A 16,631-nucleotide genomic window follows, 5' to 3' on the forward strand; every position below is an offset into this window, starting at 1 on the left:
GACTGTTCACACCTGTGCTGGCTCATAAATCTCCATCACAACCTGAGCATTTCATAGTTTTGTCTAGTGCTCTTTACTGCTGCTTTGTTTAAATTATCCGGCCAAAGAGTGTTTGGGAAAAGATGTCAAGGAAACCACCCACCGATGCTGACTCACACTCTTGAGTCTCTGCTGTCTATGCATTCTCTCTCTGTATGTGTGTGTTTGTAGTGGTGCAGGCGGTCTCCTGGCAGCTCTGTGGCATTCACACAGTACTGCCTGTGGGAGTGGGTTAGTGAGTGGGCTGCCTCTGAAAGCATGCGCCACTCTGTTATGAGGTGAGGTAAAGAGGGCCAGCTTAATCTTTCTGTGTGTCATTCTTGAAGGATGGGGGTGTGCAAAGATGGGCTGCGCTTGATATGTGCTTGATATGGCTGTGAGTGGGAGAGTAGGAGAGAGAGTGTGGAAAAGGAATATAAGACAGCTATCAGCTTCCGGATTAAGATTTTACAAATATTGCCCTTAAACATCTCTATCATCTCTGCACCAAGCTCGTTAACTCATGAGACTGGATTTTGTCAACCAATTTGATAAATTTGAGGCACTTTATTTCTGAACATTCAGGGTGTGAATTCACTCTGCCTTTGCTACCTTTGAATGACCACCAAATAATATGTATACACTACCGGTCAAAATTTTGGGGTCACTTAGAAATTTCCATTCCACTACTATGTATTCAGTAGCGGCGCAGCACCGCTCCTATAATTTAAGCGCCGCTGCAAAAAAATTGCCTAATAAAAAAAAAAACATGCAAGTGAACTTTGTGAACAGCTGCCGTTTATTCCTCTCCTAGTTTGGTGTTGTCAAATAATAGGCTAACGATGAAGGCGCAGTCAGGGATTTCACAGGAAATCATGTTTGTTTGTGTTTATGTTTAAGTTTATTAGCAGATGCAATTTTCTGCAAAAAAACGTAGCCTACATATATTTTAACCAAGGAACCAAATTAAACACACCAGCGAGGTAGCTCTTCACCTACCTTCACTAGCCTAGTAGATAAATTCCACGAAGGGTTTAGTTTTTGTTTGTTCTATATATACAGTCAATGCTTTCAAGCTCTGTGTTGCATTAAGTGTGTGTGTGTGAGTGCGTGTGTATGTGTGCCTGCATGTGTGTGTGTGCACGTGTGGGTGTGTGCATGCCTGTGTGTGTGCATGCCTGTGTGTGTGCATGTGTGTGTGTGTGCGTGCGTGCTTGCATGCGTGCGTGTAGCTGATATGGCCCCCCATGAACACAATTCCATGAAACTTGGCATGTATTCAGAGGATGTCAATGATCCTATACTTCAAATTCCGTGTAGTTTTGAACCTGTCATTCAAAGGTACCTGTGATTACAATGCCTCTTTTTTGCCTTTTCATCTTTAACTAGGTGGCGCTATACCTCAAATGAGTGGATATGGGATGTGTTGACATGGCCCCTGGAGACCAACATACAAAAATGATTTGGTCATCCTAGACCAGTGGTCGGGAACCTTTTTTTGCCTGAAGAGTAGTGTTGCGTGGGTCAACCCGTTACCCGCGGACTCCCGGGGGTTTACCCGCGGGTCGGGCGGGTGTGGGTAAGCTTGATCGGAAAATATCGCGGGTGCGGGCGGGGCGGGTCAAAAATTGACAAAGCACTTCTTCTCACAAAGTTCTCACTTAGTTATTAATAATGTAGGCTACAGAACATTTAGTGCAACAAACCTTCTTGCAATCTCTTTTAACTGCATAAAACAGGTTAAGATATGATTCGTCTACGAGACCTTCAATCTTCCCCTCTCCCTCTCACACAGGAGAGTGACAGAGGGTGCGCTGCATCCTGCATTCCCGCAACATTCTCTCATTAGACAGATGCAGCTAGATTCAGATTCAATTAATCCAACATGCTAGCGAGCCAACAAGCCAAGCCTAGAGCAACAACTCTTTGTTGAAGCATATAGCCTACAGTGCAAATTCTTCTTGTTTCAGTGTTTAGTTAATAAGAAAGCATTGTCTCTACCTCAGTATGAACTACAAAGAATAGCCTAGGCTATAGGCACATTGTTTTAATTTTTTTGGTCGGTTCGGGTCAGGTGCGGGTCGTTAATATTTTTGAGGGTCGGGTGGGTGCGGATTGACACTCCTGACGGGTCGGGTGGGTGCGGATGTTAAAAAACCTTAACCCACGCAACGCTATTGGAGAGCCTCTTTTACCAAATGTATAATTTTTTTTAAACTCAGAAGAGCCACATAAAGACGGTTACAAGAAAAACTTTGGATATTTAACGTACAGTTACTTTCATTCAACAGAGGAAAGTGCAAGTAACTTGAAATGTAAAGTGGAATGACAGAAGTATATGCCTAGGCTTCCCAATTAGGCTAAACATCACCCCTATTTTATCAGTGTCCTTTGGTATGCAAAGTAACATCATAGTTAATTAACAACACAACACTCAATTTTCGTTGACCTGTCATTGGCGAAATTGAACATTAGGCCTACCAGAGATTAGATTTGGTGATGGCCTTGGAGTCTGGCTGGCTCATATTTAGGGGCCGTTTATACGAGAACGATTGCGAAGGAAGACGACAAAATATTTTATCATAAGTGCCTTTCGCTTTACACGGCGACCCCGCCATCGGGCTTGAAGACGAAAAATCTGAAGACTCCTTCCAGAGTGTAGAGTTTTGAAGGCGACCCGGTCTAAACGGCTAAACCAAAGATCCTTGATTACCTCTCTGGCTAAACTGTCAAATTAGAATGTCTGCGCCGCGGACGTGCCGGGTTCTATCACACCACCACCCAGCGGTCTGGAATGCATATCCAATCGAATATCACATACTCTTGCGTCTTCATATAAACAAAGATTTCCCCCTGAGAATGCTCGTCTAAACGCGAATAAAAAAATGAAGACGAGACGCCGCTTCTGCGTCTTCTCTTTTCCTCGTCACCGTATAAACGTAGCCTCAGTGAGGTGAAGTTTCATGCAAGAATTGAGGCTCATTTAATTCCACGCAAAACTGTCATATATCCATAACGCCAACTAAATAGCCTGCCATGGCATTGTGTTGGCGTTATGGATGTGACAGTTTTGCACGGAATTGCCCTTAAACGTGAGCGCAAGTTTGTCTTTTATATTTTTCATATGTGAGAAAGATTTCTCACATGCAAGTGGAACTGATCAGGGTTAACACAGCAATACTAAATCGTTGCAGTGTGCGATATATAACGGTCAGTTCATTTCACTTTTCCAGAATCAGTCTTCGGATGGAAACTTTCCCATTTCAGCCCGCTTGTGTTTGCGCTCGCAAGCTGTGGTCGCTGACGTTTCCTTTTTGACATTTTCCTTATCTAGCCGACAGCAAGCGCACACATCAACAATAACAATCAAAGTGTTCTCGTTGACTGAAATGGAGGGAAATCGGTGATTTTGTTTGATATTGACATGGCAACGAACCGCGAATGTAACAATATTGTGCAGGCTACAGTTACGGAGTAAAGTGAGGTGGAAAGTAAATTACTCTGATAGACCTACAATATTACATTTTGAAAATCGAACTAAAATAAGCATTTTAATGAAATACTCATTAATTATTTTCAAAAGCTGAGCCACATCAGAGGGATCAAAGAGCCGCATGTGGCTCCGGAGCCGCGGGTTCCCGACCCTACAGTTCTCGAGATATTCACAGAAAACTGTGCCCGGCCTACCCTCCTTACTGCCCGGTGTGGCGGGTGGGTGATGGATCAAAAAGAAAAACAATGGTTCTGTGTCATCCTTGTGGGGCTACATGCCCACCAAGTTTTGTGCACCCCGGTCTGTCAGTGTCCCGGGAATTGTTCAAAATTACTGAAGAAAAAAAACTCTGACGGTGCTTTGGTGTGCCTTTAGCTTAATTTATGCTTCTGCGTAGCTCCACAGAGCCTCTCTGCCTTGTCTTGTACCCCCTCCAAACCCTATGGAAAATTGTAACATGGCATCGAGGCAAAGCAGACCGCAAGGACTGTGATTGGTCAACTCGCCCTGTTGGTTGATAGTCGGTGTGCTCTTCTGCAGCCAACTGTGGGTAGTAGCAACATGCTAATTCCCTGACAGAGGCTTTACAAATAAACTCAGACATCTTTCTATTTGTCAGTAATGTTTTGAAATCAACACTCTACCAGCAAGCAATACTTTGTGGGTAGTTGTGGAAAGTTCAACTTGCTAACATAACATTAACTGGCTGGCAGACAAATAACCTCAGAAAACTTTTACAAAATCTAAAACAGAAAAGGCAGAACAAATAACATTTAAATTTAACCATGGCAGTCTATGGAGTTTGCCACTTTAACTACTGTTTCGGTGGTGAGCTGCGCAGAGACAGGACACACAGAACTGAAAAAAGTTAATGACTGTATCGAGGCAACGGTGTAGCCACTGTGTCGAGTCCCCGCAGAAGCATAAACCAACCTTTAGCCCCGAAAAGGCTGAGAATCTATGGCCTAATCAATGTCCAACAGTAGTAAATAGTGCAACAGCACAGCTGTGCAATGCAGCAGCACAATCAAAAACAGAACTCTATCTGTATAGCTGTAGGGGATAATGTAGGCGGTGGAAGCTGTCTAGAATTTTCCTGATTTCATGAACCATCCTATTGCTCTTTATTCTATTAATGCTCTGTGTGTGGGTCTTTCTCTGCAGGGTCCTGCAACAAGTGTTGCATTCTCGAAGACTGGTGACTACTTGGCTTCTGGAGGCTCTGATGAACAGGTGACTTACTTGATGTTTTTAAGCTTATATATAACAATTTGCTTGTCAGGTAGGTTAGACAATTTGTCAGTGGTTAGAGTCTGGACACTTACGATTGCAAAACATTTCCAACAATAGCGTGGTGAAAAGTGTAGACATAACGTTAACTTTGATCAGTGTGATTGGTTTGGCTGGACCAATGATTTCAGAGATTCCTAACGTTACTCTCTACTTCGCCTAAACTTTACAAACCAACAATAAACAGCATCGGTCAGTCATCAGTCAGGAAACAATGTATGTCTTTGCTGTAAATAAATGTACACATCTTATGGCCTGGAGGGGTAACCTCAGTGTGTATGTACAATACATTGTTGTGTGACAATGAATGTATGATTCACAGGTGATGCTATGGAGGACCAACTTTGATGCAGTGGATTATGGGGAGGTATTGCGCAATCAGCAGCATAAGTGCTTCAGTAGTGAGGAGGGAGTGGCACAAAGTGGAACTTCAAGCAGACCTCAGCACCCTAACTCTTCCATGCAGCATCGAACACAGGTATTTCTAAGAACTTTGCAAAGCAACTGGAATTGTGTTTTGTCTTAAATAACAAAAAATAAATATAATAAAAAAATATTGGTCGCCCTGGAGGACCAGTTGAGATAGATATGCTACCTGTCTCTGAGAGCCTGAACCAGCTTTGCTTTGATTTTCCTGCAAAGCTCTGGATTCACCACCTGTCTGAAGTGCGTGCATGATGGGTTGCAGTGTGTTGACCAAAGACTGAAAGCCTTTATTTTTAACTACAAAAATTGGCCTCATATGTTTTGCCATGAAAACACTGATGCACCTTGTAATCTCCTTGGCCATTGCACTGGTTAGGATGAGTGGAGTTGCAAATTACACTGTGTCTTATTACCTCTTGGCAAGTCTATTGCATATCTGCCAACCTGTATGCATTCTGCGTACCAGACCGACATCACTGCCAGACACGCACTAATTCTATAGAGACTGCTTCTATAGACACAGGCTAAAACATAAAAAAGATTCCCTGGAAAGTTAATCGAGCATGGAACTGATGCTTGGGGGCACTCTTGCGCAACTGGCTACAGCGCCCCATACTACATTTGGGTCCATGTGCCCATGGGGACCCGGGTTTGAGTCCGACTCGGTCATTTCCTGATCCCAGTCTTTCTCCCCCACCTGCTTCCTATCACTCTCTTGACTGTCCTATTCAAATAAAGGCAAAAAAGGCCAAAAACATGATATAAAATGACGTGCTTATGGCATTACATGAGGGAAAAAGATTTTGGAACTCTTCAAAAATGGAGAGATAGAGGAGGAGCTAATAAGACTCAAAGGATAACAGGTAGCGTGTTGTATGGCTATCGTCTATGCGGAGAATGTGACAAGTTGGGATGTGCCATGACATGAGTGGTGACTCATTCTGGACATTCCTCACCTTTGGCCTGTTTTGCTTCTTGTGTGCCCTTTGTGACTCCCAGAGGGGAAATCACAGCTGCTAGACTCCAATTGTTTATATCCTCCAAGCACAGACATGCTTGGAATTCCTCTATGTGATGCTGTGGCTGGTGGTTTGCAGTCATTAGCAGATGTTTTCCATCACCTTATTCGTAATAGGTTTTGTCCTAAAGCTAGTTTTGCCTGGTAGAACTCCAAGTCTGCTATATCTATAGGTCCTGTACCTACTTACACATTTGTTATTTCTGCTGTCTCACTCAGAACCTAACAAAGTGCTGATTCATCGAATAGAGTATTGAGAGTACGTCATCAAACCAAGCACACAAACAGCAATGATACCTTCTCTCAGATAAAATACCATAAATATTTATAGAAATAAATTAAAATATATAAATAAATAGCCCAAATTAAAATATTATAAATAAATATATAAATAAATATAAATATTATAAATAAATATATAATATATATAACAAAGCATTGTGCACCCACAAATGGCATTTTATTTACAAATGCACATCTATATTTGTAAAAATAAATATACGAGTTACAAATATGATTTTTTTTTTTTATTTGTAGGTATCAAAACACACATGCAAATCAAGAAATATTTGTGGATCCCCCTCTGTGCATATACAAATATTATTGAGACAAATTTAGTTCTATACATTTCTGGATCACATAGGCCTATAATTTGCAATAATGTGAATGCTTAGTTTTAGGATAGTCAAAGTATGCAGTCAATAACACTGAGGAAAAAAACGTCCTGGTAAATGTTCAAGGCACAGACAAACGTGTGAAGCAGACCACATTCATCACAGATTTTGTGGATAGCTCTTCAAAATCTGTAATGGTTGATAAGATATCAGCAATCATGGACCTAAATATCGGTGCTGTCTCTAAATAAACTTTACATTTCATTTTAATTCTTGATATCCTCTAATAAGGCTACAGAGCTATGAATACTGTATTGCATAGCCTAGCAGCATTTGTGTATGTGGCATGATCATTTATTTGGATACATATGCCTATACCTCAAAGTGTTATTTTCAGTAACCCACATTTCACAATATACTGTGCAAATAAAGGCCTAGACTCATGATCAATGTTGTGCTGCTTTGCCTCTTAAGTGTCGCCAACTGACAATACACATTGGAAATGTGTACGCCAGACATGAAGAGTTTATTTCTCTTTACATCTGACCGTGAGCATGAAAGATGGTGTACGCAACATTTTTGACTGTAAGCAAGCTTTGTACATGAGGACCCATGACTGTGCAACATCACCAAAATCTCATAACATGATATACAACAAGTCCTCTCATATCCCAATAGAGCTGCACAGTCCCGCCCACAGCCAAAATGCGGTTAGGTGCCGGATGTAAGATTCCCATTCATTTGTCCCATTGACGTTTGGAAAAATCTGTATCTAAAGAGTTTTTACAGCATGTCTTAGGCTAACCAGCTACGGCATAACTCATAAGCATACAACATATCGTTTTGAGTGAAAAAACAAAGAGAAAATCCAAAAAAAGTCAAAGGTACAAGACTGTGTACAAATGTTCATTTCCGAGCGAAGGAACTACTCATCCCATAAACCACCGCGCCTCACTGAATAATATAGGCAAAATCAGCGCGATTTATTTTGCCATTTCCAACCGGTGACAGGACAGAACCCTTTCCTCCAAACAGTGATTTTTATATAGTGAATGTGCAGTTAATAGCAGTTATTTCAGGAGTAATCATGTGAATAATAGTGTTTTGATATTGAATTTTATATTATAATTTTGTATTTTATATACCATTACTGCTCAGTCGGGCTGATGCATGGACTGGTGCATGGTCTGCTCTTGGACCACCATATTCAGTTTATTAATTTGCCGTGAATTATTACACAAAATGTTCATTAAATGCATGAAGTATTCCTAGGTTAATGATTGATATGAATTATACAGTATGAAGGCTACAGTAGCCTAGCTAATGTTAACTAGCACTGCTAGCAGCATTAACGTTACCAACCTCCCTGCTTAACTCACCACAACTTAGCTCTTGTCCCTCATGCTGGCCCTTACAAAACCCACAAACTGACTCTCGGACACACAACAGTCAATAATGTGACCCGATTTAAAGTGGCTTTCACTCCTTTGGACACTCACTAAAACATAATATATTTCATACCTGTGTTGCAGCATGTAGGCTAGTGTTAGCTGCATTATGTAATGACATACAATGTTAAATGCTAAAGGTTAGCCTGTCGGCTATCTGAAAAGTTTGACTGTTTAAACTAACATTTACAGTGGTGTATTTGATAGTGTATTGGCCCTGACTAAGTTCGTGTGATGTATAAACCCCAATCCTTGTTCATACAAGTACCAATATTCGTCAAGAAAGTTTTTAATCACATTAAGATTTTCGGCATAGGCAGTAAAAGACTCCGCCATCTTTGTCAATATTTTTCGCTAAGAAAGTTTCAAACTATGACCATAACGGCCTTTCCACCAATCAGAGGAATCACTGTGGGATTGTTCAGGATTGTGGGTAATGAAGTACTTATTCAAGAGATCGCGAATAAAAGGCATTTATCTCAAAACAAGGTTAGTGAACTCTTGGTGTCTATAGGAGCATATACAATTGCTTAGTACAGCCAGAGCCCGTCTATGGAGAGCCTTGCCACTCCGTATTAAGTACCATTGTACCGAATTTTGGATGCAGTTCCATCAGAGATCCACTGGGGGCGATCGCCATGAGTGCAGAATGAATGGGAGTCAATGGAGCTAGACGGCTAAATTTGTCTCTTTCACCTGATTGTCGTTGACAAATCTCAGATTTGATTGTAGTTTGTATAGCTTCAACATGGGTTATAGGTCAAACGTTGAATGAACGAGTCCTTTTGATTTCTTACAGGTTGGGTCGTTGTTGCACATAACGCGCTAGCATTGTGCTAATGAATGATGTCATTGACACATTTGAAAGGCTTTTTAGAACAATTAAGTGACTTTAAAACATATAATACTCAACCAAGTGTATTTTCTTTGCCTCCCCTTTCGAATACAATACTCAAATTACTTGAAAAAAAATTATATCCCGAGAAAAGTGGATTTTGAGGGGTACAGCTCCATAGACCTCCATGCATTCTGCACTTGTGGACGAGCGCCCTCATGTGGAACCACAGAAGGAACGGCAACCAGTTCAGAAACCGGAAGTTTTCCGAGAGTGGCAGTTCTCCCCTTATTAGACATTCTCTGGTACAGCCGTAGCTGGTTTTAAGTCTACCACGTGCAGTTAAGTTTTTATGGCTTATACCGCAATTGTCAATGGAGAAATTGCATTGAATTTTTACATCCGGCATCGGCTGTGGGTGGGACTGTGCAGCTCTATTAACGTTTTTCATGTGACGTATTACAGCCACCTGGTAGGCAAGGGACAAGTTGAACCCATTGAACATCGTTGTCTGCAGCTGCCTCTCAGTAGGCTACATCTCTGTATTTCAGCAATGTCAACATTTCAGGCATCAATAAAGGTGATGACGAAACGTTATCCCATTGTTCAATATTTGATAGCCTGTCACAGGAACGTTATTTCGCTAAAATCGCCCTGATTTGGTGCATTGATCTGTATCGATAACGTTATGGGAGAACCTGCATGTAGCCTATGGTAGCCTAACTTTTTTTCTCTGTTCAAAACTTGGTTTACACGAAGACGATAGACTTTCTTAGAAGCTGTGAAATTTGGCCAGAAAGGAACATGTCTTCCCTCTGAAAGTTGACACAAAATCAAACAATATTTGATCATTTAACTTGAACTGAACAGGTTTTGGTAGGCAGTAGACTCGGCAGACGTTAAAACGTTAGCCTACATAGCCAGCGTCAGTCAGCATCATGTAACATTAATGTCGTTAAAGTCGTGAATCCTGTAACATATTATAACATATAACAGCGATGACTCATTCGAAGACGATCTGCATGGATATATAACCACCCAGAAAAACTTAGAATGTGAGTGATAAAGTTCATTAATTGTATGAAACTTTTTTACTAGTTCATTGCAGCATCGGCTATATTAGGCTGTTAGCCTTTAGCTCAGCCTTTAAATATGCTGTTATTTTAGTCATGTGGACTTGATTAAACGGGTAAAGATAATTCATAAACTGCTTATTTCTTACATGACTGAAGCAGTAGCCTAGGTTCAACAGTGGTGTTTGAGGTTGCTGTGTTAAGTTCAGCTCAAAAATCAGTTTATTTTGACTTACGGGAGTTACCCTAACTGAGCTGTAGGCTATATATTTTGTGATTTATATAATCAAATGACACTCATGATAACTTGAAATAGAAGGACAGAAGATAGGTGATTGATGTCCACAAGAAGACATATTAGAACAAACTGTTGTAAAATAGCCTAATCTTGCCATGTTTAAAAGGCTGCACTTTTTCCCTTCATAGCCTATCTCTGGCAATTCTTTTTGGATGACTGTAGATAGTTATTTTAGCCTATTTACACCATTAGCCATCTTGAGAATAAAAGACTTCACAGCTGCTATCATTGTAGGTAAGCTAAACGGTCGTTCATCGCCTTTTGCTTCTTATTGTAAAACCAACTGTTAGGGCCTACACAAGTGGTCGGCATCCCGGTCAATATTTGATATTAACATTTCAATTTTGAAGCTATTTGTAACTATGTGTAGCCTATGCAACCCGACTGTTGTAGGCTTGCCTACCACTCTCTGCAGTGCCTTGCATAGCATGATGTAGCACTTTTTTCTGCAAATTCAATGAAAAATAATTCGCAACCCTTCCTTTTACAGTCCCCTAATTGTTATTTACCCAGTAAATAGTAAATAGTCAATTATTGGGTAATTACCACAGGTAACATGAAGGTAAAGTGAGACGACACGTGAAATACTAAGAAACGCCTCAACTATTACCAACGTAGCCTATATCCAGTATAGATGGGAATAATCCTAAGGACATTGCACCATGCTATGGTCTCACCACTAGGTACTCTTAACAGTTTACTCTCAAAATAACAGTGAAATAGTGCACATTTCACTTAAGACCAGGTTTTTTTGGTAATTTTTTTTGTTATAATTTTCAGTGGTGGCATTTGTGGGCAGTACTAGTTTCTCCTAAAAAGGTTTGTGAGTGCAGTAGAACTAGGGGGTAAAATTAATTCATTGTTGCTATAGTGCATAGATGGTAGAACTGAACATTATTTCTTTCTCATGCAACCTCTAAATGAACTACCCTGGCTGACAATCACCCTGCATTGGCACTCTCTTCTGGATTTCCTTCTTGCTGCGCTGAACAGAAGAGGCTTAGTTGTATTAATCAGGACCAGTCCATTAAAAACAGGAGAATGATTGGCCACTCTGCAAACTTTTATGAATGTTTACAAAATATTGTGCAGTATAATGCAAATAAGTACTTCAACATTTAACAACTGTTAATAGTCAAATACTTTTATATACTTGATGGTTTAGTTGGTTTTTAAAAAAAAAAAAAAAAGATTTTAATTAGTTAAGATTTTTGCCTCTTGTGACAGGGAAAATCAAAGGAGAGGGACAGACCATTAGTGGCAGGGAAATATTAAAAGCTGTGATTAGGTGTGTATTTGTATGTGCAGTGCATGCACATATGCTTATGGTTATTTGGAAGCGAGACAGAAAGGATTTGAATCAGGGTGAGCAGCCACCTCATTGATGGAGGGGGAATCAGGGCAACAAGTGTCAGGATTAACAGCTGGAAGTATTTTTAATTTCTGCATTTCTGCTAGGAAGGGAAGCAGTGAAGCAGGAAGGGAATTCGGAGCTCTCTTCAGTGAGCAGCTCCGACGACTCCTGTTGAGTAAAAAACAGTTTCTTCCAGTAGCAGCAACTGGAATCCATGCATTTCCACTGAATTATTTTTTGGAATCTGATCCCTTATCATACCTGTTCATTCTTACTCAAATTTCGAATTTTCGCGGACTAAATTCAAGATGGCTGCAAACGCTAAACTTCATTGAAGATACTGTCTGTATAAATCGTCTTGTAAGTAAACTACCAGTGCTTTTCAAAGTTCTCAATGTCTCGTTTTAAATGTCAGGGCCCTCGAAGTCTACCAATGAAGTGTGGAGATACATTGAGCCCGTGAAATGGGTGTAAAACAGTGATTTATTTGCATGGCTAGCCCGATGCGAAGCACCACTATTGAAAAGCTGTTGGTAGCATAGGCTAACTAGCACCAGATTTTGGAGTGCAGGGGACAAGCCGAGATGGGCTATGAGACATACGTTCACACTCGGTATCATGTTTCAATACACTTTAGGTCAATATCACACCGGAATTCTCCTTTAAAATACTGTTTATATTTTGAGTTTGTGTTTTGGCCTGCTGCGCCATCCTCTGCCAATTTACCAATCACGCAGCTAGTAGTATTTCTACCTTCGGGTTGCCAGATTTCAATCAATATGGAGCACGGAATTCAGTATATAGTCCGAATGATGAATATCATTTTGTGATATTCAACACATGCACACCCCTGAACTTCGGGAAAATCCACTATAGATGTCATCGGAACAGTGGGCTTTTGTTTTTCGGGTTTAGTTTTGGTTAGCTATTCATTCAGCTAACAATGACAAGAGATGTAAAAAAATGTTTAATGTGTGCTAATTTGTAACATCAAAACATTGCTAACGGAGCAGTGGGGTTTTGTTTTTGGGTTGACAGTAGCTTGGCTATCTACCCAGATAGCACAACATTGACAGTTATAAACAATCACCCAAGCTGAACTCTGAGCTATGCATCAAACCTGCTATGTTATCAGACCCGCTAGGTGCGTCAAAAAACACATTTCGATTGGTCTGTCGGCCGTTACGCTTGAATGAGGATCGGTTAAATTAACTTACCGCAAGCTAGTAGGCCAGCACATCATACTTTACTGTGTATGGCGTCAAAGCTACGTTAGCGTCGACCAGCTACAAATAAAGTGTGATGGGTTTGTTAGTTTAGCCAACAAAACAACAATGTACTTTCTTACCTAGCATTTTTTCCCAAATCGTGCAGCCCTATGATTCAGTGTGCTTTGCATAACAACCTTTCCAGCCTTTTGTTCTTTTCATCAAATTCATACATTTTGGTCCACATAAGCTATTGGTACAACTACAAATGTATACCTGGACCATTAACATGAGTTGAGAGACGATTAATAATTGCAATACTATAAGGAGTGGTTGTGGTTGCAGTATACTGTATGACATACAGTACTGTTTGGGCCCTTTCGGGTGTGAAATGGCTATTCATGTGGAAATTGTTCTTTCTTACATCTGCTATCTAAACATGTAATATAACCAATACCTTTGAAGAGGTGGCAGAGACGCAGTGCTATACCAAAACAATTGTTGTGCTATGCTGAGCTGTGATTCATAGTATGCCTCATTAGTTGCAATAAACGTGTGCTTAATCTTTGTCATGTCCAATAAAAATACAATTTAATCCAGGCTCTTCTTCTTTCCCATGTCAAATATAGAACAATGATATAGCGAACTAGATCATCCATTTCCTCCAGCACAAATAAACATTATGCACAAGATTTACCGGTGCTGTGTTTTATTGCAGAAAGGGTACCTTATCTCCGTTGACCGCCGTGACAAAATGATTCTCAGCAAGGCTGGCTAGTCTCACTGCCATGTTAGCTTCTAAGATAGCTAGCGGAGCCCTGCCCCTGCAGTTAACGAGCTAATATAAAAAGACGCTTCATTAGCTTACTTGTTAGCGAACCTAGCATTATCAGTGTAACTAGTTAAATGGATGACATTACTTGTTGAAAATGTTCCATACATTGGACCAAGTAGGGCTTTCTTGTCTGCCTTCTTCAATCACTTTAGCAAGAACTGCACTGGTCAAAGGTCACTAGGAAATGTGATTAATCAGTGTTAATTTTTTAACGCGTTATTTTTTCTGTAATTAATTAATCGGAATTAACGTGTTGTTTTGACAGCCCTAGTAAATATATATGAGAATGCTGGTGGTGTAGTGCTGCAAACAGCCTATTGAGAATATTAATATAATGAATGAGAATAAACAAATACTCTGAGCTTCCGTCTTTCTTTTCCACATAGTTATGCTTTCCTGGAAGGGCCATACACTTCACCATACTTTTTATTATAGACTGGCACCGACAAACTTATCACAATGTAACGTTACCCTATTTAGTTTTGCATAGCAGGTTTGCCAACATGCTGTTCTGAAGACATTAAATATAGCTAGTTACCATTAGCTAGCCAAGGTGCCAGAACTGAGCACATACAGTATAAACATATACGAAGTGTTCTGTCACTACAATACAACATGACAAAATACTTATGACAGTTGCTTTTTTAGCTTGGTTTATGCGGGATTGAATATACAACCTAGTAGGCAACCCTGTCTGGAAGGGCAAGAGAAGGGGGAGGGGGGAAACAATGCTCTTGGATTAGGGCTGGGACAACGCGTCGACGTAATCGATGACATCGACGCAAAAAATACGTCGACGCAAAATATGAGCGTCGATTCGTCAAGCATAACATGTGCTGCTAAATATTTTTAATTTTACACCTTCAGTGTTTTCCATACGTTAACTAATCTGTGGCTGGGCACCACGAAATCAAAACTGGCCACCACACATTGATGTTCTATGTTGTAGTACTACTATTTAAATTAAAGATAAGAATTTCATTGAGCTGCACTTTTTACTCACACAGCCTTTCCTCGCCCCGCCCGCTCTCTCTCGTAACGAGCCCGCTGCTCCTCCTCTGCATGTGATTTAACAAATTATTCACGATTGTTGAAGGATTGTACACATAGAAGCACTGCATAGAACATAGTGGGGTAAATTGCTATTAAATCCGCTTAGCATCGTCGTGACCATGCTGCGCAAATTTGTTCAAAACTACAGCATTAAAGTTAAGGTAAACTCTGCTAAGGTCTTATCACAACAGAGTACATTGAGGAGACTAAACTAAGTTAAGTTACAGTATGCAATCAAGCAGTATTTCAAAGCTAACGTTAGAATACTGTTTGGATGTCAAGTTTAGCATGCTTACTTGCAGCTGCTTGTATTCGTTACTCAGGCTCATTTTATTGACTCTGAATGTTTGCAAAATCCCGATGTAAATGGAAAAGTGTTTTCCAAGACTCAAAAGTGCTTGTCCAGCAGCCTTTTAACTGTGTTAATGTTAATTGCAAGGATTCCCACACGAATGTCTTAAAATGACTGAACTTTATTGAATGCTACCTCTGACTAAGAATGCATTACTTTGCACTTGTATAGTCTTTTATTTTGGAATCTTAAGAGCAATAAACATATATTACAATGTTAAAGAATTCATGATTTTTCATTCATATGTAAATAAACATATATAAGTTGCTATTAGTGAATTAATTGGGAGATAATCGATAATCGAATCGAAATCGAATCGGACTGAAAAAATGAATCGTTAGATTAATCGATGCATCGAAAAAATAATCGCTAGATTAATCGTTTAAAAAATAATCGTTTATCCCAGCCCTATCTTGGATGTTTTGATTTTGGACTGCAATACCCATTTTAAATGCCAGTGGTCGTTCTTACATAATATAGCACCTTTATGAAACAGGAAATCATGGATTGCTGCTTTATAGTTCATAGTTTATAAGCACTCTGATTGTCTTAAAGCCCCCCAAAGAGTGTTTTTTTAACCTTAAAATAATGTTTTAAAAATCATTTTGATGGCACACAAACTCTTAACAGGACGAATGGCACTTCTGCTGTTCTCTGAGCAGGTCCGAAATGGAAATGGAAAAGAGCTGCTACTCACAGGAATTCGGAGCTCTCTTTCTACAGACTGCTATTGGTGCATTCCCTCTATATTCCTCTATGAGTTATGTTAATAGTTTGTTGCAAAGATGCACATTTAGTTCATTTATTATTGCGCTTCTCAACTGTAGAGGGACCTTGAGAGCAAATCAGCATTTTTTTCTGTCCTCATGATTATGGCACAAGGTTAAAAATACACATTTCTCTATGAGGATTTTTTTCCTTGTAAAAATAATGGTAATAATTGCCATGCCAATAAGTGTGGAGGATGCTGTACATAAACATAGAAAGAAGGATAATTCAGTACCGCCATCAATTTCTGAATCTGTGGTCCATGTTGCAGGACTTAAAAAGTAGTGAACTATGCAAATTTCCTGAAGGAAAAAGCTGTATAGATTGAGAAGAACCATTATATTTAGTATGGTGTCATTAAATAAGCAATCAAGATATTTTTTGTAAAGCATCCATTTTATCTTCAAATAAGACAGTCAGGGTTGAAGAATGCTATTAAAATTGTCTCCTTAATTCCAAATGGAGACACAGTTGACCGAGTAGATTCCAGTGTAGTTAAGAGCAGGTAAAACTTGAGGCTGGCTTAAGTAAAGAATAGTTCTTTATTC

At 39.9% G+C, this 16,631-nt stretch overlaps 1 protein-coding gene across 1 annotated transcript in view; it reads left to right on the forward strand.

Moving 5' to 3' along the window:
• Window positions 1-16,631, forward strand: part of poc1a (POC1 centriolar protein A) — an 80,601-nt gene that overhangs the window by 22,959 nt on the left and 41,011 nt on the right. The window contains exons 8-9 of the mRNA XM_048255752.1: window positions 4,676-4,744; window positions 5,124-5,279. Coding sequence (XP_048111709.1) covers window positions 4,676-4,744; window positions 5,124-5,279 — 225 coding nt within the window. The remainder of the gene's footprint in view (window positions 1-4,675; window positions 4,745-5,123; window positions 5,280-16,631) is intronic.

Source organism: Alosa alosa, chromosome 10 (assembly GCF_017589495.1).
Source record: "Alosa alosa isolate M-15738 ecotype Scorff River chromosome 10, AALO_Geno_1.1, whole genome shotgun sequence".
NCBI lineage: Eukaryota > Metazoa > Chordata > Actinopteri > Clupeiformes > Clupeidae > Alosa > Alosa alosa.